This window comes from Fundulus heteroclitus, chromosome 3 (assembly GCF_011125445.2).
Source record: "Fundulus heteroclitus isolate FHET01 chromosome 3, MU-UCD_Fhet_4.1, whole genome shotgun sequence".
Lineage (NCBI taxonomy): Eukaryota > Metazoa > Chordata > Actinopteri > Cyprinodontiformes > Fundulidae > Fundulus > Fundulus heteroclitus.
In genome coordinates this window covers 14,608,070-14,633,301 of record NC_046363.1, presented here as the reverse complement: position 1 = coordinate 14,633,301, position 25,232 = coordinate 14,608,070, and the positions used below count along the sequence as shown (strand labels likewise).

General features: G+C 38.2%; 1 protein-coding gene across 1 annotated transcript in view; it reads right to left on the bottom strand.

The window, feature by feature from the left end:
• dnah5 (dynein, axonemal, heavy chain 5) overlaps window positions 1–25,232 on the bottom strand; it is a 121,392-nt gene that overhangs the window by 74,664 nt on the left and 21,496 nt on the right. The window contains exons 9-41 of the mRNA XM_021317547.2: window positions 25,083–25,190; window positions 24,623–24,745; window positions 24,194–24,409; window positions 22,718–22,744; window positions 21,905–22,012; window positions 21,289–21,374; window positions 20,986–21,193; window positions 20,785–20,898; window positions 20,400–20,606; window positions 20,066–20,146; window positions 18,774–18,864; window positions 18,395–18,540; window positions 17,982–18,156; window positions 17,626–17,865; window positions 15,398–15,594; window positions 14,573–14,666; window positions 14,052–14,194; window positions 13,479–13,555; window positions 13,282–13,406; window positions 12,950–13,185; window positions 11,192–11,410; window positions 10,570–10,632; window positions 9,995–10,233; window positions 8,305–8,452; window positions 8,016–8,108; window positions 7,313–7,512; window positions 6,995–7,148; window positions 6,144–6,307; window positions 5,880–6,036; window positions 4,468–4,680; window positions 4,059–4,283; window positions 2,966–3,138; window positions 1,029–1,099 (exon numbers count right to left, since the gene is read on the bottom strand). Of these exons, the coding sequence (XP_021173222.2) occupies window positions 1,029–1,099; window positions 2,966–3,138; window positions 4,059–4,283; window positions 4,468–4,680; window positions 5,880–6,036; window positions 6,144–6,307; window positions 6,995–7,148; window positions 7,313–7,512; window positions 8,016–8,108; window positions 8,305–8,452; window positions 9,995–10,233; window positions 10,570–10,632; window positions 11,192–11,410; window positions 12,950–13,185; window positions 13,282–13,406; window positions 13,479–13,555; window positions 14,052–14,194; window positions 14,573–14,666; window positions 15,398–15,594; window positions 17,626–17,865; window positions 17,982–18,156; window positions 18,395–18,540; window positions 18,774–18,864; window positions 20,066–20,146; window positions 20,400–20,606; window positions 20,785–20,898; window positions 20,986–21,193; window positions 21,289–21,374; window positions 21,905–22,012; window positions 22,718–22,744; window positions 24,194–24,409; window positions 24,623–24,745; window positions 25,083–25,190 (4,921 nt within the window). The remainder of the gene's footprint in view (window positions 1–1,028; window positions 1,100–2,965; window positions 3,139–4,058; window positions 4,284–4,467; window positions 4,681–5,879; window positions 6,037–6,143; window positions 6,308–6,994; window positions 7,149–7,312; window positions 7,513–8,015; window positions 8,109–8,304; window positions 8,453–9,994; window positions 10,234–10,569; window positions 10,633–11,191; window positions 11,411–12,949; window positions 13,186–13,281; window positions 13,407–13,478; window positions 13,556–14,051; window positions 14,195–14,572; window positions 14,667–15,397; window positions 15,595–17,625; window positions 17,866–17,981; window positions 18,157–18,394; window positions 18,541–18,773; window positions 18,865–20,065; window positions 20,147–20,399; window positions 20,607–20,784; window positions 20,899–20,985; window positions 21,194–21,288; window positions 21,375–21,904; window positions 22,013–22,717; window positions 22,745–24,193; window positions 24,410–24,622; window positions 24,746–25,082; window positions 25,191–25,232) is intronic.

Below are 25,232 nucleotides of genomic sequence, written 5' to 3'. Positions count from 1 at the left end.
CTAATATTTGTATCATCCACAGTTACATCCTCACCTGAGCTAAGGATCTCTGCAGCTTCTCCAGAGTCACCTTAAGCCTATTGGCTGCTTTTCTGAATGATGCTTTCCTCACTCTGCCTGTCAGTTCGGAAGGATGCAGTTGTGCAAACCTTTATCTTTACCAATGTTGAATTAATCATTGCTCCATGTGATGATCAAAACATTGGGATATTGCTTAATTACACAATACCCAATCCCTGAGCAAGACAGCTGCACAGTGGTGGCCTTCTGCTCCCTGACGCATGGATTAAATGCAGAGGACTAATTTCATTGGAATGCATGTTGCAATGACAAATAAGGATATGCATTGTAATTATAACTTTATAGCTGGCCTGTCTTACTGATTCCTTGGTGCTAAAGATGTGTTTTGTTCTCTTAGGTCCTCTTTATCTCTTAGGTCTTCAAAAAAAATATGTCGTTGTAATGAGATTAAATTTGACTTAGATGGACTTTGCTTTCTAACTAGCCAACTTCTGAATACAATTGTTTTTATAGAATTTTATTTAGGGTATCAGAGAAAAGGAGTGTGAATTCCAATGCATACAACTAGTAAGTGTGAAAAAGGGCAAGGAGTCCTGATACTTCTGAGAGGCACTGTATCTTTATGATGCCAGCAGTTTGTGTCGGACACACTCCATGTATTAGACGTCTTCTTTTAATGGGTCCACAGGATCGAAAGTGTTTGCCCATCAGTATGCAACAGCTCCACGTTCTGATATTTTGCATGGCTGTTAAACAGCAGTCAGAAACAGGAAGAACCAACCATATCTGCCTGGTTAAGGAAAATGTAAAATTATAAATTGATACAATGAGTTAAATTTTTACCCTGTATCTTCGCATTTTATCGAACATCCCTTAAGACTAATTAGGGATCAGACTGTTCTTTTCACCGTCTCATACTGTTGCATCTTTTGTAACGCGCCGTGCTGGCTAGATGTTCCGTGGAAATAAATAAAACAAACGTGTTAAAAGAAATGTTTTAGCCTTACCTGTGCCTGCAGGACCAGCAGGAGCTCCACCCATGCTCATACCAAGAGCCTGAGCTAAGGTGATGTAACATCTGTGCAAACACAGGCAAACACAAGCACGCAGATTTTATTACTGCCACTCAAGGAAGCCTTTGGGGTCAAATATTGTGGCAACTTAAATCACTTTCTTTTCTTTCGTCTTCAGTTTAAAATCCCTCAGATAATGATCCCCCAACAAAAGGCTGGGTGCCAGGCACTGGTAGGGGATGTCATTATTTTTTCTAAAACTATTATGATGGGCTGCTGACAATGTCTAGAAATATATTTATAAAACTGCATAAAATCGATTTTGTTTTTTTTAATCTTCCTTTAATCATGTTTTCCAAACTAAACACGTACCTTTATAAAAAAAACATAAGGAGCTGGAGAGAGAATTAGGAACTGGGGCAATACAGTATGTTAAAACCAAAGAGTGACAGTCCCGAAGAGGACAACAGAAGAGCAGAACACGAAGTGACGGGGAGAAATACTGGCCAAGGCGATAAAAGAAACACTAGAAGAAAGAGTAGTATCAGAGCTGCTTAGGCGCCTTCAGCCAAAAGGCCGTTGTGTCACTTCTTTAGAGAGCTACTGTCAGATGTCTGCTTCTCTCTCTCTCTCTCTCTCTCTCTCTCTCTCTCTCTCTCTCTCTCTCTCTCTCTCTCTTTCTCTCTCTCTCTCTCTCTGCTGTCCTTTTACATCTTTGTCTCATTGTCTTGTTTAATGTTGCTTTCTGCTTCTCTTCACATTTTCCTCTGACAGTCTTTCTCTCCCGCTGTGCTTTTGGTAGTTAGTCTAACACTGCTTGTTGGTGCATTTCTGCCTCCCTTACTCGGTCTGATTTCTTTCCTCTACATCTCTCTATCAGTTACCGTGTCTCCCCGTGACAGCAGTGATGATCTCTGAGTAAAAATGTTTACCGTGCCTCTAACCTCTAATTTCCTTTCCCACAATTTCAAGGATTGGTCTGAAGATAATGCTTCTCAGATCGAATCATTATTCTTCTGCCGAAGGTGGTTCTAATTTGTACACGGTTGAACATTTATGTTTATGTAACTATATTAGTGAAGTTAACATGGTTACAAATACCACATTTCAATACTATATTACATTGATTTTATGCTTATAGAACATCTTGGAAGTGATTTATGAAAAGTGACCGGTCTTCTCAGCACTACACCAAAAAGTCAATTTATGTCACATCACTGATTGGCTGGCATAAGATGCAACGAAAAATATGTTGTTACCCCTGGTAAAAGTTTTTTGTTTTTGTTTTAAAAGCCTTAAAATAGATATTGCATTTTGTTTGCAGTGGAATAATCTCAAATTAAACTATTTAGAAAAATCCAACCTTCATTTCAGAATCTTTTTTTTTTTAAATCACCATCACTGGCCACACAATCACCGGTACCTCTTATATTAATACACCATACAATCCCATTTTACCAATAGGGCAGCACTTCTCCTATACTGTATATAGAAGGGAAATCTTTGGTCAACACTTTCTGCACAATGTCTTTAGATCATCCACAGTCCTGTGTCTTCTCTACTGCCTTTTTCTCTTAAGGTTACACCCTTTAGTGATTATTTGACATTTAGGCCTGTGGACTATGATGCCCATGCTGGAAGGTTGATACTATATCTGGTGTACAATTTCAGTTTTGATTTGGCCATATGTTTTTAGTTCCTTATCCTATTAAAAGACTCAATAATCTTATTTTTTTTCTTTCAGTATTTGTTTGCTGTCCTCTATCAAGCTTCAAAGGCTAAATAGTAATGCCTGCTACTTTCTCACAGTGTCTGATGAAACTGTATTTTTTTTTTTTGACTGCTTTAATTTGAAAATTTGAGTATTTTCGTTCTGGCTGCATGCAGAACCTGATGCCATGTGTGTGCGCTTTCATTCATATACTTTTTACCTGTCAGTCAAAGGTGTAATGACAAGCCTTTCCGTGCAGCCCAGGAACTCATTCTGGTAAACAAAGCCTATGTCAGTGATGTTGATGATCATCTTGTCGGAATCCTCGTTGAAATAGAAACGGCACTGCTTCAGCCACTCAAAGTCAGTGGGGCTTTTGACATGCAACCGGCACTGTGAGGGTAACAGAAACGACAAAAAGGCCGTGATGAGAAATAAAACAATGGAGATAAAGTAAAAAACAAGTAAAAAAAAAAAAAAAAACTTTTGTGTACTTCCAGTCAGAGGGTAATGTGACGTAAGAGTGGAGTAAAGTAGAGATGCCTGCAAAGGCATAAGGGGAAAGAAGAGGTGAAAAAGATTTAAGGGAGAGTTGAAAGAAAATAGATCAGTGGTAGATGAGAGGCAACAGTTGTAGAGAATTATTTATTTATAACCTTTATTTGACCAGATTAGTCCCACTGAGATCAGAGATCTCTTTTACAGGGAGATAGAGAGCGGCGACATGGATTCAGTAGAAAAATTAACATTCATAGTTGTCTACGTGAAAAACATTCACACGCTGATGAGGTGAACTGCAATGATTTTTCTCGTGGCTTTGAACCCATTCAAAGCAACGAGCGCTTGAAGCTGAAGTTCAGGTTCTAATTTATTCCGTCCATCAGATGCCGATACATTAAGGTTTTGCAAATGGGTAACGTGGCAACAGAGGAGGCATGGTCTCATCCGAGACAAGTAATAAAAAGAAAAGTGAAATAAAAAAACACCTCCCTTTGCAAACCAGCAGTAATTTACCGCGTCTGTAGTGATAATGCAAAGGCAAGTCCTTTCTGTGTTTGAACATTACGTAGAGCCATTAAAAATTGTTTGAGGTCTTTTGACAGAAACTGCTCTTATTTTTATACATTTATCACTTGGTATACTGCCAACAGAGCCATTAGGAGTCTGACCAGCCAATATTCAAGCACCTTCTGCAAAGTTGTGGATGTCTTGGGCAGTATGTTCCATTCAGACACACAGCTGATTGTACCTTGTGAACTGGCCTATGAATTAAATGGATAGACTTTGCTTTTTTAAATCTGTTATTTACTCACCAGATCATCAAATATGTCCCTCTGGTGCACATGGATGGTTATGAGGGTCTCGTATTTGGTCCTCTCTACGGCTTCCAGCTCTTTAGTGGTCATATCGATTAGTGTATTGAGCAAATCCAGGAAAAGCTGGTTGGTTTTTGACATAATGCGCCGATCATATCGTGCATTGGTAAGAGCCTCCTCAGAGTCTCTTGTCCATATCATCTGGATACCAAGCAAGCCCACCTGCACCAAGAATATCGCTGTATTAGTTACATTGTCAATTAAATAGCGGCATGCTTAAAAGAAAGCAAACCATGATATTGTCGAGTTCTCCATTTTTTTTTGCATGAACGTAGAGTCTTAGGGTGTGAATTTGGGATGTAGCACCTATCTGGTAATCACAGCCTTTTGATTTATTTTGACTTACCTGAGCAGGGAAAGAATTGAGGAACTCAATAAGCTGGAAGCCAGAGTCCAGGATGGCCAGAGCAGCCTGCCGGATCACCAGGTGCAGGGACCACTGGGACTCTTTCAGCAGAGCATTCAGCCACACCTCAACATTTCCTTCCGCCATGACAGCACGCTCCAGCTCCACAGTTTCTCCCTCACGCGACGACACAGCAAGAATCCGGTCATATATCTGAGACAGATGCGTTTTATATTAATAGGATACAAAATGTCTCGGTATATATTTTCTTTTTATTTTCTGTGGTCCATTTATCTTGCCGTAGTGCATGCGTTGTACAAATTATAGCTGTACGTGACTTATGAAGGACTGAACTTCATTACATTTATTTACCCTTTCAGATATAAGGTGCCGTGCAAAAGCATTTATACACTTTGACGTTTTTCACATTATCCGATACACAAATGTCTCTTTTATTGGGATTTTATAGGACAGACCAACACAAATGGTACTTGTCTGTCATATAAAGTGGAAGGAAAAAGATAGATGGTATTGTAATTCTTTTTTTCACAAAAAAAATCTGAAAAGTGAAGGTAAATGTGTTTGTATTACTCCATTCAGCCCCTTTCATTTGCCCTAAAAATATTTGGCATGACCAATAGACCTCAGAGGTCACCAAAATGAGTGTGTAGAGTCCCGAATAAACATCATTAAGACCAGGGAACATAGCAGACAGATCAAGAGTAACGATGTAAAGACGTTTGAAGCATGGTTATCTCATCAAACAACTTCCCATATTTTGAACATCTCACAGAGCTCTGTGTAATTCATTCCTTGGAAATGGAAAGTATGGCACATCCAAGTACAACATTATGCAGAGAAGCTGCAAAGAGATGATTTGGTCAAACAACACAGAACACTGAACTTTCTGGCCTACATGCAAAACAATATATGTCAGAAAACTGACAATGCACATCACTGATAACGCCAGTCCGCTGGAAGCATAATGGTGATAACATCATGCTGTGGGGTGCGTTTCCTCAGCAGGGACACTGAACCTGCTCAGAGTGTATGGGGAAAATAGATGGAGCGAACTACCAGGCAATCCAGGAAGCAAAGGCTGCAAAAGCTTTGAGACGGGCGTAGCGCTTCGCTTTTCAGCTAGACAACAGTCGACCTACAGCCAGAGCAACAGTGGAGTGGTTTACATCGATGCATGTTGCATCCTTGGGCTGGAATAAACTAATCAAAGTCTAGAAGTAAACTGAATTCAGAACATGTGACGAGGCTTAATAAGTAGTGTTCATCCAATCTGAGCGTAAGGGACCGGACATGTTATATAGACCCCTTCATTGCTGTGTAACCGTGGCCTGCAGGAGAGAATGTTACACACAAAAACAAAGCATTCAAATTAAAATAACCTGTTTAATTACCTTGTCATGGAATCGCACAGTTTTGATGTTGTCAAAGACATTGAGAAGGTGAGCCTGAATAGTATGGGAGTCAGAGGCCTGGCCCAGAATTTCCAGCAAGGCAGGGTCAGAGACGAAGAAAAAACGCGGGAAAAGCAGTCGTTTCTTCTCCAAATAACTGGAACGACAAACCCAGTTGTTAAAACCTCTCCAGTAATTTCAGATGTTTTTAAAAACATTTCCCCACCAAACCAGCATACAGCAGCAAAATGTAACTGCACTCACCCCGTAAGGGACTTCTGGCAGATCTCCAGCTGTTCCAGAAGGTGAGGAAGCAGCTGGCCCATTGTCTCATCCCCCACACAGGACTGTACCACATTGGGCATTTCGTGAGCTCGCATCATGATCTTCACCCAGGACTTATCAATGTTTGAGAAACGCTTTGCTTCCTGAAAAAAATTTAAACAGTACATTTATATATGATTTACCTTTAAAGAAACCCTGTTTATCAAGTTGTTGCATTCCTTATTGTGTTGACTTTTTTCATTATCAGAGAAATGAAGTTGGATAAAGCATATATACGAGTATATGAGAAGCTTTTTACGATATGACATGGCATGTATGAGGTTTATTCTGGGTGTGAGAGAGTGAAAGAGAGGCAGATATTTGTAAAATGACAGCATTGGAAGAGGGCTTGGAAAAAAAATGTTTGACTGCTGTTCTTATAACTTCAGATATATTAGTATATTATAGATCTTGAAGTGAAATCAGAATTTGCTAAAAATCAGCAGGTCTTTACAAAAATCTGCCTCAAAATTCTGATTGATGCATGTCTGATGAGATTATTTATACACAGTATCAAAGTATATTATTTTCCGTAATCCTATAGTAAGTAAAGTAAGTTTTTTTTCTCTAAATATAGATTTTTGGATGTTTGGATCAAAACCAGAAAAGAGGAGAGGAAATATATAATAATATATTTAAATATAATATGTCATATGTTTATGTTAATATGTTAATGTTTATGTCAAATATAATGATATATTTGACATAAACAAAAAGGTAATTCCAGTTATTCTGCGTTAAAATAGTTTGGGTCATAAATTGGAAATAACTAAAACCTTGTTCTTCCTTACCTTGGGTAGCTGTTTGGCAATGTCTCCGCCTACAAACACAGCCTCCAGATAGATCCACAGGTTCTGGACGGTCATCCAGTGTTCGATGATGTCAGTGGTGTTAGAAAGGTTCTGTACCCATTTCTGGATCTGGGCTTTAAATGGGGTGTTGTACCTGAGCAAGAAATTAAATCTGCATGTAAACCATCCAGTGTCACAGGCATCTGGGTGGTTGCTTTTCAGGTCACACCACGAGGGCAAAATATATTTATTTATTTTTTTACAAAATTGCATTCAGCTTATCTAATTATTCACCCTGACAACTTATGAGTGACGTACCGATTGCTCATGAGAGACCCCAAAATCATCAAGCTGTCCTCCATGCTGGCAATGATTTCTGATGTGCTGTCTCCCCTCAGCAGCAGCTCTCCTCGCGTCTTGAAGTTGGCAAATGTAAATGTCTTGTTGTCCCACTCAGCTATCACCTGCTTTAGTTTCTGCTCGATATCTCGCTCTTTCACCGCACTGATGCAGATGTCCTTCAAATAGGATGCCAAGACAGATGTTGTGACAATATAAATGTGAATGAATCATTGACTAAAACGCAGGAATTGTAAAACACAGGATCCTCTTCATGCAGTTAAAGACAAACTGAGACGTTTCTTTTCTGTTTTTGCTTTCTTGTCATACTTACATTTTTCAAATAATCAAATATATTTGAATATCTGAGGGAATAACCTGAGTAAATTCAAAAAGCAGTTTTCAAATGATTCAATTTTAAATGAAAGGCATTTATGGCCATTGCACTTGCCACAAAGTCCAGCTACATTAATGTCCAAATCAATTAAACACATTTTCCCTAAACAATTTGAGCAAGTCTGTTTTTAAAGGAAAATGTCTGAGAACCAAAACAATCAAACGTAAACTAATTGATTTATACAAAAGTAAATGCTACTTGGGGTATTTTGTCTTTTTTTCTTTTTGTGCTATGATAGTTCTGAAAAAAGAAGTGTCATACGATAAACCTTTCATTTCTACTTACCTCAATTTCTTCCTTAAACTTCAGCAGAGGAGCCTCCATGATGTTACGCAGCTTGAATGTGTCAGTTTCGACCTCAAATGTATGGCCAGTGACCTGAGCAGAAAAGCAGATAAATTACAGCTACTTGTTGACAACGGTGTGTGTGTGTGTGTGTGTGTGTGTGTGTGTGTGTGTGTGTGTGTGTGTGTGTGTGTGTGTGTGTGTGTGTGTGTGTGTGTGTGTGTGTGTAAGGACTCTTAAACTGAACCAAACATCTGCAGAAAAATTTGGTGCTCCGTTTGTGACTGACCTCTGTGATTCTCTTCCAGTGGCGCGTCATCATGGCTTTGTTAGTCATGAGCTCCAGCAGGGGGCAGCACTCACTGAAGTCGTCAATAGTTTTCTTCAGATCCAGGAACGCCTGCCACTCCTTCAGAGCGCGAGGCAACTTGCGGCATCTGTTTGTCAGAAAATTCAACACATATTTCTTAAACCTAATTTTCACTCACATTGTAATAAATAGATTTTAAGTCTTTACACAATCTAATTTTTGCTGTTGCTATCATAATTTTAGCAGACATTAAGGTATGTATGAATGAATACATAAGCAGACGTTGTTGGCTTTATAGATGGTACGCTGAAATTAAGAGTGGCTTCCTCTTAAGATAAAACAATACCATTTACAGAACCAAACAAATTAACAAAATAACACAATAAGCTCAATACAAAATAGGTAATTCTGATAACCTGACAGAGGCCTAACTGTTTTTGAAGACATAGAGTAAAGTAAAACATGCAATAGGTCAGTCTTTGCTAAGATGCTTTAAAACCACGGGTTTACATCTTTTTATTTGAACATTTTATAAAGTCCAAATGTTAGGGTCACCTATACCCCTGTGATTGTTTTTTGGCACTTACCTCAGGCAGTGGTTAGAATCTTCCCCTGAGGAATGAGACATTTAGTTCTGACTGATAGGTGACTTAGCATGCCAGTATTTGTTGTGCAAACTAGTATCAATTAAAATATGTTTGCAAAAAGAGATCAGGATCTAGGTGATACAAATTGGTTTTAAATGAGTACATGTTTCCGCAGCAAATGCTCATGTGCAAAATTTGCAGAAGTCACCAACTTTCTGGAATAGCTAAACTTCAAAGCTTCATGTGACCTTCAGGTTGGCTCAAGAACAGTGTGAAGAGAGCTGTATGGAATGGGTTTCCATGGCCATAAGCCATACATCCCCACGTGCAATGGTCAAAAAAAACTTTAACACACTCCAAAACCTTGTGGACAGCCTTCCCAGAAGAGATGAAGCTGTTATAGCAGCAAAGTGTGGACCAGCATGATAATGAACCTTATGGATTAGGAATACAATGTCACTTAAAATCATATGCGAGTCAAGGCAGGTGAGTAAATACTTTTGCAGTATAGTGTATATTCTCTTTGTCTGACCTCACATGGCCATACACAGAAATAAATGAAAGGGAATTATCAGGTACAATACGGTACATAGACATGAGTTCACACAATTTCATACATAGTGCTTCACAACTGTTGTACAACCCCAAAGTGAGCTCAACATAAAGCAACTCTACTGCAGTGAATCAGCCAAAAGAAGCAATTTGGTTTTCATCAACTCATAAACCATTTCTAACCAAGAGCAATGCAAATATTCACAGGTAACTGAGAACAGGGATAGTTGGAATAAATATAATGCTGCAATTTCCTTTTCCAAATAACTTCCAAATTTTAGTTTTTCTTTTTGTTTTTTTGTTTTTGTTTTTTTAAGTATACCATATCTTAGCAACACATCAGCTTGAATGCCTTGCCTAAAAGACACATACTCAATGCAGGCAGCAACGTTTCAGGTTCAAATAATGGGGCCTTACCATAAAATGCATATTTCACTTGTGCTTTAAAATCAGATCACAGTGGTGTTCAGTTCTGATTGGTTTATATTAGGTTTGAAGACAAGAAGCTAAAAGAAAAAAAAAGGTTTCACCTTGTCTGAAAGTCTAGCAGCTCATTATTAATCCTCTCGATGTTGATGTCAGCCCAGAGAATGTCGTAGTATCCATTGACCGTCTCGATAACATTGTTGTAAAGGCCATACAACTTCTGCAGCAGAACCAGCTGCTTCCTAATCTCCAGCAGCTGAGGATGCTGGGTAACTGGAAGTCCAAAGAGCTCCTCTCCTCCAGTGTAAGTTATGTACTTCCTGAACAGGTTGTCAAACCGATTCTGAAAATGAACAGCAACAAAATTATTCCACTACTGCTGAGCATCTCAGTATTATATATGGAATTAATTCACCAGAGATAACTTATAGTAATTTTTTCGTTTGAAGAATATTTCCAAATTATGTTTGCATACGATAAAACGTAAGCACGGGTCTGTTATTAGTAGTCAATGAAAGAAGGGGTTTGGGGATGATAACCAGGTCTTTTAGAATGTATGATCTTGTGACTGGCTTTCTCATAAACTATATCAAGTCCTGCCTCCATAACTAAATGATTCTGACATATACATATAATTTACATATGTTCATATATCATAATAATTTACAGCCAAACAAACCTGGAACATCATCAGTCTATCGCTGGCATCCTGAGGAGCCAAGCCCTCTACCATGGGCCCATCCTGAAGGGAGATAAAACGATAGCTTTGTTATACATAGTGCATAATATTTTTAAAATTAGCAATAACAAATATGCCACTGTTGCCTATTTTCTTGGTAAATTGGGGAAAAAAAATATTAAGCAGGTCCAAAGGTGAGAAAATGAAGGAGATTTTTGGGAACATCATACCCTCTCACTCTAAATAGTTTATGTGTTGGGATGAAGGGTGTGGTCAATAGCATCGAGTTGGATTATGTTGCTTTTGCCTGTGACATCACAGTCTCATTTTTTTCCCAACTCAAGTATCTAATGACTATTATCAATGCTCTACGTGTGAGCTGAGTGGTTATATTTATTAGCCAAATTAATCAGCAAGTACAGGCCATGCACTTGAGTTTCACTTTATGTTTTAAGCATACTTGTGAGTTACTCTCCAGCAGTTGTTACTGGGGAATTGATGCAACATTTGAAATGGAGCTGTGTATTCAACTAAGTCGTTACTATATAAAGTATTTTAAATGAACAACCTGAATAAATGAGAACAATACAGACTTTCTTGGCCATTTCAGTCACTTTTTCACCTTCTCATATTCCTGGTAGAAGTGTTGGCAGTCCTCTTGAAAAGTCTCCACGTTGCAAACAAGTTCTCCTCGGAAGTGCGGTTGCAAGGCAACCAACTCGTTCTGCACCTCAGTCGTTCGAGACAAAAGCTTTTCCCAGGTATAGCGCAGAGTATCCACCTTATCAACCTCCTCCTTGGCAACTGACAGTCCATATTTATGAAGCATGGTATAGGACTCCTGTGAGCAGAGTGAAAAGGGGGATTTGCTGCAACTAAAACAAACGCTTTGCGTGTGAACGCTGACACAGTGGCACACGCGTAGCGCATATATGTCCGCTTTACTGACATAAACATTGACTCAAGTAACAAGGGATATTTTGACTTTCTAAATTTCTGGTAGACCGTGTCTTAGCTTCGGATTCAGGATTCAACCTCAAAATCATCATAAACATTTACAAAAATATTTGAAAATGCAGAGTGTTGCTCCTGAGCTCTCTGTTATTATTTAAAATTATTTCCGTGAAGCAACTTACTTCAATATGTCTGATATTCATGATATGATGTATGCAACCAAAAAAAAAAAAATGGATTCATTTAAAGCCGTCAAATAATGCATTGTGCAACAGCAATGCGTTATTCCCTGTTCTAAATGACTCAGAAACCACAGCATGCAGTAGTCTTCAGCTGTGTTGTTCTAAAGTGATGATTCCAGAAAGGAGTTGATTTATGCATCAAAGCAAATGCTTCTAACCTTCATTAGCTTTTATGAAACTTAAAAAAAAAACTGCACCAAAGTGCATGCAATTGTTTTATAAGTTAATAGGTTAAGAATAGTGTAAGTTCTTTAACTTCAAGGCATTTTGTGAAGAGGAAAGGAAGAAGATTATTATTCCTCCTGCGAGATGGCAGCCAGTCCATGTGAGCAAAATGTTTTATGAAGAAAAACTAAAATCAAAACCACTGCAGGAGTAGGACGGCCAAATCTTGACATAACCAAACCAAATAACACAAGGGACCAGATGCAAGGCAGACTGACGGCAGGAAAATCAAAATGAACTCTGGACTACAAAGAGTAACAAGATGAAGGAATACAGTCCAGCACAACCACAATGTGCTAAAAATCACACTTTTTTGTACCTGTGGTACTTCTTCTGTTTGTTATGTTGTTCTTTCTATCCCTCTTTCTGCAGCTGTAGAAGCAGACTCCAAGGATGCTATCTTGCACTCTCTTTTTCTCCTATTTTTGCCATCTTCTCTCCCTTTTAATGTTTTGCCTCACCTTTCTCCCTTGCTTTCTTTGTCTTTAACCTTTGCGTTTCTGTGTCCATTGAACTTGAACTACTCCTAAAATAATATCCAATAAAAAAATTTAGTATCAAGTAAATCAATACAATGAAAAGAAGTAATCCTCCACTTGTGAAAGTAAACCTGTTGGGCTCTCTTTGGACAAGTTAACTAGCTGTAGAAAATTAAAGTAAATCTGCCAAGTGCCAGTATCTTGCTAAATCCATTATTCCTGTATACTAAACCCAGAATAAGGAGCAGAAAAGGAACCAAATAAGCATCACTAACAAGAACAAAGAACAACCCGAATTCAACTCAGCATTATAGGCCATGTTACTAATGAGGAGAATTTTAATCCACATTTCCTTCGCTTGTAAAAAATGAACCAGCAGATTTAGGCATTTGTCTCCAAATCTTTTCTAAATGTGTACATATCCATTACAGGAAAAGAGCCAGAAATGATCACCTCATAAAAAAAATGTGTGTGGTTTACCTCAATTGGGCCAACTTGAAAATCAATATTTATCTGATGCTCTCTAATTTCCTTGAGTGCAGCCATAGCAATGCGAATGTCGTCTAGGTCTTTGATCTGTCGATTCAGTTTCTTTCCTGCGTCATCAACAAAAGCAAAGATCTGCTCCATGTCTGAGCGATATTTCCTGTTACAATACAGCCCGTAGTCCACCATCCAGTTCTTGGTTTCAGCTGTGAGGGACATCTTCAGGAACGCTTGGGGAGAAAAACAGATTAGCAGCTAGAGCTCAGTGACTGTTTAGTTTAAAGTTAGTTTTATTTACATTTATATAATTGACAACTTGATCCCACCTGTGAATAAAGCTAGGGCTCCTATGGTGATGTATTCGGGTTCAGAGCTTATTTTGAGTTCGAGATCCCGATAAAAAAGGATCTGGCTCTCAAACTCGGATAGCAAAGGGCTTCCCTGGATAAACCTAATGAAAAGAAGAGATTCCATGGTCAGGATGTCCAGCAGAATTGAACAACGTTCCTTTGTCTAAAAATACCTTTGCATGGTGTCTTCACGATCTTCTCTCCAGATGTGATGGTAACAGCTGAAACGATCGAGCGCAGTTTCTACTTCCTGCAAAACCCAACCAAACACACGTATGTAACTCGGAAATTTGACATGGAATAATATCTCAATACACCGTTCAAAACATCCACTGTTATCTAACCAGATAGAGTGTGATCTTATGTTTCAGTGGGTAAATATCCAGTCATATTTAATAAATTAGAATATTACTGATCTTGACACTGATTGATGCTCTGATAAATAAGCCTCAACAAAACAAACGTTCTAATTTATCGAGTGTAACTGTATATTTGGAATGCTCCAATTACATCCCTTAAAAAAGGAGAAAGGTATGCACATTCCAGCTTGGCTATTTTCAGAACATTTTAAATCTTTTCTAAGTAACCATCTCCTCAAGCAACACATTCAGGCTGTCCCTCAGAAACTCTTTGACTTTAATGAAAAACAAGACTGGGACCCAGTTTTGACAAATGTCTATTCTTAAATGCCTTGTTTGGATTGTGATTGTTTTCTGTCAGTTAAATAAATACTAAATGCCACGTACCTTCTTGGTAGAGGTGATTGAGGTGCTGAGAACAGACACCAACTTGACTATCTCCTTGTTCTCAGACACGCTCTTGTAGTAATTTCTGGCTTGGAACGGAATGGCGTGAATCACAGCTGCCGAAAGTTCTGAGCTGCTGCCATCTGGAAAGCAAAAAGTGCAGAAGACGACGCTTTGATGAAACAGATTTATGAGGGAAACTGTAAATAGATGTAAGCCTTCTAGAATAACTTATTTTCCTAATTCCCTGGGGTCTGGCACGATTTAGTTAGAGCTATCAATTTCAAATTCATAATTCCCAAAGCCTTCGATGGATCACGTGACCTCCATCGACACCTCTTTGCCTCGTCAATCAGATGATTTGCTCCACTGTAGCCATGCATCATTTGCTCTACTGAGCTGTGAAATGGGTCTGATTTGATTTAAGAAAACTAAGCACATCTAATAATAACATGAATAAATGTCAGAAGAAATGTTGAGCTGGTGATGATCAGTCAGGTGTGCAGCAGTGTCCTTCGTACCAGTCACACTCCGGTGTGTTGTTGCTCCGTCATCTGATTCGCTCTCAGAGCTCTCCTGTTTTAGAGCCGCCATCCGTCTCTCGTTCATTTTTCTCTAAAAATTGGAGTTGAAATAAGAAGAAAGATTGCAGGGGTTGTTTGGTTTACCCGAGGAATTAAATTTTTCAATTTGATTTTATTTATATGGTGCATGTTCCCAACACATGTCATCTCAAGGCACTTTACAGAGTCAATGCAATCAAATCAAATCATACAGGCAGATTGGTTAAAAAGTTTTCGATTCAAGAAAACCCAGCAGATTGCATGGAGTCATTAGCCATGTTTCCATCCAATTGTCGTGCAAATTGTGAGCAAACTTGTAAAATGCTGCAAAAAGGATAAAAAAAAAGCCAATTAGGCATGTTTTCATCTACTGATATGGAGCGACTTAACCAGGCTACATAAAAGCGACGTTCAGAAGCTGACATTACGCTTATTATGCCGTTTCCATCAACATTTCTAACGCAATATCTCAAAATGCACATAAAAAAACATTGATGGAAACACAGCTATTGACTTGCAGCATTCATTTATCTTGAAAGAGCACGTAGCGACAGTGGAGAGGAAAACTCCCCTTTAACGGGAAGAAACCTCCAGCAGAACCAGAACCGGGCTCAATGTGAAAGGCCATCGGCCACGACCGACTGGGGGTTTGAGAAGACAGAGCAGAAACACACAAAACGAGCACAGTAGCACAGATCCAGGAGTGCTTGCAATGAAAAATGCATAAAAAGTTAGTTATACGTCTGATTTATTAGGGTCATTGTTACTTTCCAGTTAACATACCTTGGAGATTCTTTCTTTGCTCCATTGACCTATCCCTTTGCTTACACTGACCACACATTCCACAGCTCTGTTTAAAGCCTGCTGGACCTCCTCCAGAGCTGGAACCATGACAATGTTAGGTATAGCGAGGGTCACATTGGTTCGGAAGATGGCCTGCTGACGACTGTGTTTTTCATGGCTGGGTGCATCACTCTCACCTACCGGGGAGGAAATAAGGAAACATCACACCGCTGATGGGATTATTCACATCAGTGCAGAGCTCCAAATAAATCACATTTACACTCATGAGAAAAGATTCCACAGATGCCACGATTTTAGTATGTGGACTGCTTTTTTGGTTTTAATGCTTTAAATATAACCTAATATGTACAAAAACAAAAAGATACCCTTTATTTATGAGAGATGAAGCTACATTCTAGAAGAGGTTTGTAAAATTATTGTGATATTACAATGTAAATGTATGTTGGAAAATTAGGGTTAAGTTCAGGGGGCTGTGTTCGGTCTATGTACATTTGTGTGAGTGAAGCAAAACAAATACAGCCTCTGGCGACACCAATAGCAGGATTACAATGAAAATGTGAAAGGTACAGTTGAGATAATTTTTTGCACCCCTTTAAGATTTAAATTTAGAATATAACAAGAAATTAGTTTCCCATGTAAAATAAGTAATCTCTCTAAAGATAATGAAGACATGTAAAAGCAGGATCAGTTTTGGGAAAAAGTGAACAAAGAAGAGTTTAAATTTTTATTTTATTTAAAGAAAATAAGGGTTTATTTGACCATTCTTGGCATTATAGTAACCGACTATATTTTTGCATGTTTCCACTAGCATTTAAAAATGTAACTTTGGTGATCTGCTTCAAATCTTTCAGGTATGAAGGCCTTCAAGCCACCACCATAATCTTTAGCTCCTTTTGAAGATTATTTTATCAAATTCAAATCAAGACATTTGTTTCTGGGCCACTCTAAAACATTAATATTACTTCAAGTTAGAATATACATGTAGGTAGAATTTAAAAATGCCTAGTAGTAGTAATATTTACCAGTAACATTGATGATGGCAATAATAATGATACTGACAATAATGTATTGTCAGAACAATACGAAAGAACGTGGGAAAATTTCTGAAAACAACATAAATGAGATGATTCTGATTTAACTTAAGAGGAGTTGCAACATTACAATGTTTTTATTTTATATTTTATATTATATGCCTCTTGAATAAAATTGTATCATGCATTACAAAGGCAATGAGCCGGATTAAAGAGTATTAGCCCGTTTGTGTCCATCAGTGTTGCTTCTAAAAGCTAAGAAAGCTAAAAACAGTACAGACACACCCACACAGAAAAAGTCCCTAAATACAAACTCTGGTTACTATTACAGCAGTAGGCCTGTCTTGTTTGATGCCAGATATTTTAACAAAGTGAATCACACAATTACGATATAGTCTTGAAAATTCCCTTTTTGTAGAGAAAGCCTGCCCTGGCACATGATCTTCATTGTCCTAGTAGGAGGGACGAGCTTCTCCATATGGTTTCCTCCAGAGGCCAGGACAAAAAAGCACACCAGAGGAAGATGATTTTAAGCTCAAATAGCTTGTCCAATCACCAAACAGTGAAAAACTAAAACAAAAGTTTCCCGATCACTAAATGTGGCATGGGCAAATGCCATCAGGTTGCACCGACAACAGTAGACGGTTCTACGTATGTTAGCCACTTTTAGTATCAATGAGATGTTTAAAAATGAAGTCAGAAAAAGCTCAAGAAAGAGAAACGTTTGAGGCTACTGCATTTTTTCATAGAATGTTGAGACATATCTATGGTTCATTAACGCTCCAAGAGAGAAAGGCATTCCTCTCTTGCTGAATTGAGTACAATAAAGTTGCTCTGTCATCGTGTTGAGCGTTCAGCTTCCATCTGTAATATTTAGAGAGGTTGGCAGCCTTTTAGAAATCACAACAATAGTCCACGTTCTGTCAAGAATACATACAGGCTGTTTTAGTAATGATACATTACATTTCCCAATTTTAACCTCATAATTCCTTTGTCTGTCTTTTAAAATATTAAACCCTTATTTTACAGAAATAGCTCTGCCACACATGTGATGTGAAGTTGTGTGTTGGTTCTTTATAATCAACCAAATGAATCTCTTGATATACAGGCAATGTGTATTTCTAAATCTTGTATTTTCCTTATTAAATTGAGGACTATTTGTGTGAGTTTACCCACCCAAGAAATGCACAAGTGATGAGGTATGGATGCGCTTGCGTAGCATCTCCAGGGTGTTACGTGTCACTTTGAGCAGCGCATCCACGTTGCGGTGGTTAAAGTAAGAGAGCAGTTCCTGGGCTTCCTCTTCTATTACTTCCATCAAATCTCTTTTCTTCCTCCTCCTCGCGAAAGAAGAGGAAGGGGGGAGTAAGGTGTTTCTGGAGATTAGATGGCTTTCAGGGGAGTGTTCATCTTCACCTAAAGAAACACAGCAACAACACATTCAAGAAACGTCATTCCCATCCAGTTATGTTTAACACAGTTTGGTAATGTCCTTTATAACATTTCACTCAACAGGAACAACAACAGTGTACCTTCAGCTACAAAGTGATGCCTGGTCTTGCTCTCACTACAGTTTTCTTCCGCGTCCTTCGCCTCCTCCTTCTGACCGTGGTCGAATTCCATCAGCATGTTGATGAGTTCATTGGTGGCCTCCTCCACGAGTGTGCTCTTGAGGTGCAGATTCTGAGCTTGTTTTATGCACAAGTCCTGTGCACGCAGCAAAATAAAAAAAGTTAAAGCCTGGAGGGAAAATGCATCTCTATAGATGTGTGAGTCATGGGCTGCTTCAAAGACTTTCTTTAGAATAGTGTACATAGTATGTAGCTTTTCAAATTGTGACTGAGGGGAGCTGCACAACCGATAAGGTAGGTTCACTGTGGCAAAGCGAGCTGCACAACGATGTCTTTATCTTGTTTGAAAGAAATGTCCTCCATGTCATGTTTACCCTGGTGGTTTTGACAAATTCTTCGCAGGTGACCGGTTGATCCTCCGGCAGAACGCACAGTGTGGATGCACTCATCTCCTGCAGTACTGCGTCTATTCTGAACTCCACCAAGTCATTCACCCTGTCTATTAAAAGCTCCAGATCAGCTGCGGACACGGAGGAAGCAGAAAGAAATGCGTGAATGGAAGGGAAAGATTTGCAGGGACAGTGTTTAATCAGTGGTAAAGTTTATACATACTGCATATTAAAGTTGCTTGCGTGTACATAGTGAATACATTTATTAAGAATCTTCCACATGCTGCCAGTGCTGACTTGCAGGATGTCTCATGTGTCAGCATATGATGCATTGATCTGCCTGTATTATTATTTTTTTGCTTACCCAATGCTTTGTCAATGCGGCTTAGATACTTGTCTATGCTCAGAGATGTCCAGCTGAGGGAGGTCAAACCTGGCTGGATAGCCTCATCCACCTGTAAAATAAAATGCAAACGCCATTAAAAAAGGAAAGTAGCCAAACTGAATTTATTCAAACTATTTAAATATTACCACCATGTTTTCAGTGGTAGGAACTTGTTATAAACTGTGCTTGGTGGCATAGACCCTTTTATTTCAATATAAAAAAAAGATTTTATCCCAAAATTTTTTTTAAAGAATAAAAAGTCTTAAAATTTGGGTTATACAAAGAACCCCGTGTTGAAATGTGCAACACAAGCCTGATGCCAGTAATTATTGAAGCCGTATGCCTCACAAGATTGTTTGCTTTCTGTAGGGTTGACTGTCATCGTGTCTGATGTAACTCAGATAAACTCGCCCCGTTTGTCAGGAATTGTCCCACATGCCTTAAAAACAGCAATTACCAAACCACTCTTGAAACAGTCTGGAAAGGTTGCTATTCCAAAATTAAAGGTGATCTATTATGCCTCCAAGGTCTATGGACTATGCAAAATATGTTCATTAAGTTTTTGCAAAATCCTCGGATAATGAGATTTTACCTTTCCAGTTTAACCAATTTTGAGCTCCTTTCAGAATGAGTTGTTTTTAGGGCTCTGTCAATTTTGTGCAAATAAGCTGCAAACAGATGCGCAATGGTACAACAGTACATCTTTGACCCTGAGTCAAACCCAGAAGCTGAAGATCTGGAGCCTCCTGTACAACCAGCAAAGATGCATCAAGCAATTTCTAAATGGAAAATAAGTCATCTATTCCTAAAAGGTTGCCTTAAGGTACGTTCACACCGAACAGAACAAGACCAATTTTCGCATTAATTGCCTGCCGTTGGTTTTTTGACGTTTCACCTCTCTCTCACAACCACAACTACACAACTACACTGACAATGCAGCCATTTTATCCCCCAGCTCGCTTCACCGCATCGTCAAATTGGAGGAGCTTCTATCCGTTTGCCGGTTCCTTTTCTCTGTTCAACTCACCATGACGTCAGGGATTTTTACCGAGCAAGTCGCAGTGCTGTATTTATTGTGCAAAGCCAAACAAACGGCATCGGGGACCCTTGGTCCACCAGATCCTCTGGAGATGCCCCCAGTTTGCCGATCAATCAATCAATAGATTTGGAAAGAATCAAGTGCCATTTATTAACTTTTACCATAAAACATGACAACGTACTTGTTACTTTTACAACACCTTTAGAAGCTTACTGTCAATGAAACATCTCACCTTGGCAACATGTGGCATGGCCAGTTGCTCAAATGCAGTTTGAATCTTAGCTCGAACTCTGGTGTTTTCGCTCAGCATTAACTGTAAAAAAAAATACACCTTTTTATACTATTAGTACACTACAAACACATTAAACTGATGTTTCCTGTGAGAATTAACCAATATATATCAAATGAATACTTTTCCTTGTATGAATTTTTTGCATATCATTCTGTCATGTTTTCACCCACGTTTTTTGTAATAAAAGTAAAAAAAAAAGTTTATTTTAATTTTGTTCCTAATATGTCTATTATAAATTCCAGGCTTTCAAAATGTATGCTACTGTGTGAGATACCTGTAATTTATCATAATTCTTCTTAAGCATATCCTGTTTCTGCTCCAACAAAGAAGCAAACGGAGGGATCTCCAGATTCATTCGCTTCATGCAGTCCGTTTCCCTGATCTGTGTAAGTATCTCTGGGTCAAGGTTCACAAACAGCTGTCCTGTCACTGACGACCTGACCAAGAGAGAGGCCTTCAGGCCAGCCCTGGTGTATTCCATCTGCGTGGGATTACAGGGTGTGTTGTTAGAAAAACAAGTGGAAGAAACATGCATCAATACATACACGTCTGCACACAAAGGCGCACATACGTAGACGGGCTTAATATGGTGTTACTAGTTGAGATAGCTCGTTCGTTTGTGATTTTCTATTATGCATGTTTTGCTCAATTTATTGCACCTTTGTCATCCAGCTGTGATGGTACCGCATTTCATACTCCAACAGGATCCTTGCTACCCTGTTAAAGTTCCTGATGATCGCCTTAGCCTCTGCTGTGGACAGAACTCCTTCATGCTAACCAGGAAAATGATGTCAATTTATGAGAAAATACATCTGTAAATGTAAAAGAAACAACTTTTCATAAATGGATTCAGTAAAAACCTTTTTAAAGAGATCCATGGGACCCTGAATCCGGCTGTACAGCTGCCGAGCCCACATGATCCGACCTGCCACTGGTGGCATGTTCCTGCCGATAGGAGGGTCCAGTTTTTGCCTTGCATAGATATTGAAAATCATTTCAAGGTCCCGGCCGTAGTTCTGCAAGATGTATTGATACTTTTCATCGACACCAAGATCAGGGATGCCCAGCCTGTTTTAGTAGGTCAAACACATATAATCAGTTGCATTTAATTGACCCTTAAACTAAGCAACAACAACATAATTAAAGTAAACATAAGACACTACCTTATAAATTTCTCCAGCACATTTAAAGCTCTTTCTGTATTTTGAATCTTTTCAAATGTATTATCCATGAAAGTCTTCAGCTGGTTCTGAAAATACAAAACAATAACTTGCAATGATTATTAAATCTTATAAAAATGTAGCAAAATTCTATTTCATCTCAATATAAAAACAACATACTGAGATTTACTCTTGTCTTTTTAAAGTTCCCAATTCTCCAGAGGGAGAAGCCTACACATGTCACAAAGCCTTAATCAGATCTAAAAACCACTGGTGGTTGTCTAAAACCTAGGTTTTAGACTATTTAGAGATAGTCTACCACCAGTGGATTAACTAAGCCTGGCTGTTAGCCTGGCTTAGTTAAGCACCCTGGTTGCACAGAATAAATTGCAATGGTAATTTATGTGTTGCTGCTTTTGTAAAACCGAGTCTAGGCTTAATTCAACCTGGATATCAGGAAAATCCCAGTTTAAGCCTCTTTCTTGGTTTTGTGACAGAAACTCCGTTGCATTTCACTCAGATTCTCCTTTCACACATGCACAATGCTAATTGTTTGCCATTCACCTATAGACCAACCCGATCGCATCCAAATATGTACTTGAAAGACCCCGCGACTTACATGGAGCTCGGAAGTGTTCTTGCAGAACTCCTCGTAATCAACATCAAAGTCAGTTCTCCTGTGGTCTAGGAAACTGTAATGTTTCTTCTTCATGTTCATCACTATAGCCTGCCAGACACAAACATATAATCAAGAACTGAGGGTCTGTGTTGTTTTCTAAAAAAATAAATTTCTTCAGAAAAACTATTTGTTAGGTCTCTTGTAAATTATAGTTCTTTTAAGATGAAATTTCATTAAAATGTTTAACTTAAATTACTATGTTGCAGTTCAGTTTCTAAATGTTTTGAAATATGTTAGTAAGCAGATTGTGTGTGTTAGACACTATTTAATGTCAAATAAAAACTATCTTCAATACGGCATAAATCATACAATGCCTTGCAAAATTATTCATAGCCCTTGAACTTTTTCACATTTTCTCATGTTGCAACCACAAACTTCTATGTACGTTGTGTGTTTATAATTCTGGCATTTTAATTGGTGGACCGACACAAGGTCATGTCAACATACATCGTATCTCGACAAATGTTACAAATTACAAGTTCGTAGACATGCTAAAAGCTGTAGGCTTTAGTACAAGACATTGTACTGTACTGGATTTTGTCATTTATGCCAATATAAAATAAACGGAAAGCATTTGCTGCAAATAAAATTAAAGGTATAAAATACTTGAACAATGTTTTTTTTGTTTTTTTTTTTACATGCAGTTAGTCACTGAATATATGCACTGGCATAGTTTGTAGTTATTACATCTACCTCTGCAAACTACAGAAATAGATCATGTGTTGCCAAGAGATAAAGACCATGAGACATTACCTCCCATTTTGCCTGCATTTCTGCAGTCTGTACATCCAAGGAAGCAAAACATAAACAGGATAGGTTACATCAACATATCCTCAAGGGAAAAAGATGCATTCTAATCACAAAATGGTTTACATATTTATTTAATTCCTGCATCATTTTCTAACCAAAGGCAATACAATCTAGTTTTACAAACAGACACCAAAGCAAGGGACCCAGGGATGAATCTGCTGCTGTTACAGTTTCTGTACAGTCAGATTTCTTTCTCTTAAACCCATTAAACTACTGAGCTCCATTTCATCTGCATAGTTTTGTAATGTCGTGAAGGCATTGTTTGGATGATGGTTGTTCTGTGTCGAAATATAAAGTTTAAATGTTCATCAATTCCAGCTCTATAGCCACCTCTAGTGAAATGAAGCTACATTTCTGGATTGATGGTAAAATAGAATAAAAGCATGAGAAGATAAGAACATTTACATTTCATTAAATAATAATATGTTCATATACATTGAAGTATTTGTTACAGCGGGGGAGAAAGGCGAGCAATATAAAATTATATTGAAGGAGAATTATTTTGAAAGGTCTTTTAAAAAAAAACATGTATTGGTAATCAAACTACACCCATCCTAAAGCATTTGAGGAACAGCCTTGGCTTCAGTCTGTACCTGTATTCAGTATATAGCAGAGGATTCTGGGTAATCCTCAGACAGCATACTCACTGCATTGATCTCACGTAGTTATAAATGTATGTCGACAAATAATAATAAAAACTTAATGTAACTGTATTTTTTTCTTTGATAATAGTGGGTTGATATTTTTTTTTTTTGCCTTATTTTCAACTAGTCTATTTTGGGTCTCTGTATTTAATTGATGAAGAGGTTCATGGCTAGCTAAAGGTAACATTTACCATCTTTACAAAGGGAGAACACCACAGCCAGTGAACATTTTTATTTTCTCCTTTGTTCTGACTGCAGGTATGTGTCAGACTAAAAAAGTTTTATACTGTTAATGTTATATGATTAATAAAATACAGCTGTGTTGCAAAATGTCAGTTGTTAGAAACCGGTATTGTACATTATAAATGTATTTACCTGTTATAAAATATGAAAGGGATTCTGGGTAATCCTCAGAGCAACAGTTTGACTTCATTATATAAGAGAACCATTTGACATCCATTTTGTTGAAGTTTAAGTGGGATGGAGGGATCTGAAAATGTTTTGTTCTTTCAAGGGGGCAACAAAAGTAAAAGTTTGAAAATCAGTCAGTATCTGTTTGTTCTAATGTTATATTATTGTTAAAGTAAATGCCAAATTTATTTCTGATTTTAGGTATGAGCATTTCTCACCGTTCATCCACAAGAAAGTCAAAACCAGTAGCAGAGAACTACTGTGTACGTTTACCTGGCAGGTAATATTCATATTTCATAGAGCTAGGTTCTGCATTGTGAAAAGCACTTCACAGCGTTCCAATGTGGCAATACGATACACTTACTTGAAATCTGGTGGCCATGGTTTCAAGTCCTTCAATCTTAGAGTCCTGCAGTGCAGAGTAGGTGGAGATGGTCTCAAACATTTCCAGGATCTTGTTTAGACGCCGCTGGAACGTGTCAAACTTCCCAAAGATGTACATCTCACTGATGTCAAACTTTCTCTGAGAAGGACTTTGTTCCAGCTCCTCCTTGGTTTTATGAAAACACCGCTGGTACTCCTGAGCGACAGTTTGAAAAAATAAACTCATCAAAACAGATGCAGCTGGGTCGGGTGTCTCGGCTTAAGAACTGAAATATCAAAACTGTCCGTATCAAGATAGCACTTGATAATAAATACCACATCTAAGAAACCATGACTGGTAACAAGGTGAATAATCAAAACTCTGATAAACAAATAAGAAAAAGTTATTTCTATAAGCAGCATCTCATACCTGATTTAGACGAATTGCAGCTTTGATTTTATCCGTGACAACTTGCTGAGGTTGGTCCCATAATGAATTTGAACCACTATTAGTGATGTAGGCTTTGCAAGAAGTGATCATCTGGTTTGTGACCTGGAAGAACAAGTGGTTTTGGACATTTATTTTAAGTCTGTCTGAGACTTATTATGTGTACAGGTTTTGAAATGTTTACATCACTTTGCAGACATATTCCATTTATCTATTTCTATGCTCTGTGTTTGACTCCATCTATATGTATTTAGACATATTTAAAGCAATATAAGAAGCAAAACACGTGTATATAAATTGCGTATTAAATTGTCTGAGATGACTGCCCACAGATAAAGACAAAAAAACAATGTAACTCCTACTTCTTACTGTTTTTCATGCAGCTTAGGTCTGAAAACCTTTTGTGTCTGAATTTGACTTGGCGTGGAGTAACCTACAGTACCTTGACGAAAAGTGAAGTTATTTTCTCTGATGTGTTGTAGTAACGGGAAATACTATGAATCAGCTTGATGGCATTGATCAAACCAGGGATTGCATCCACCATTGATACCTGCAAAGAGATCGACCTTGTTTCAGTAAAATCCTAGCAATG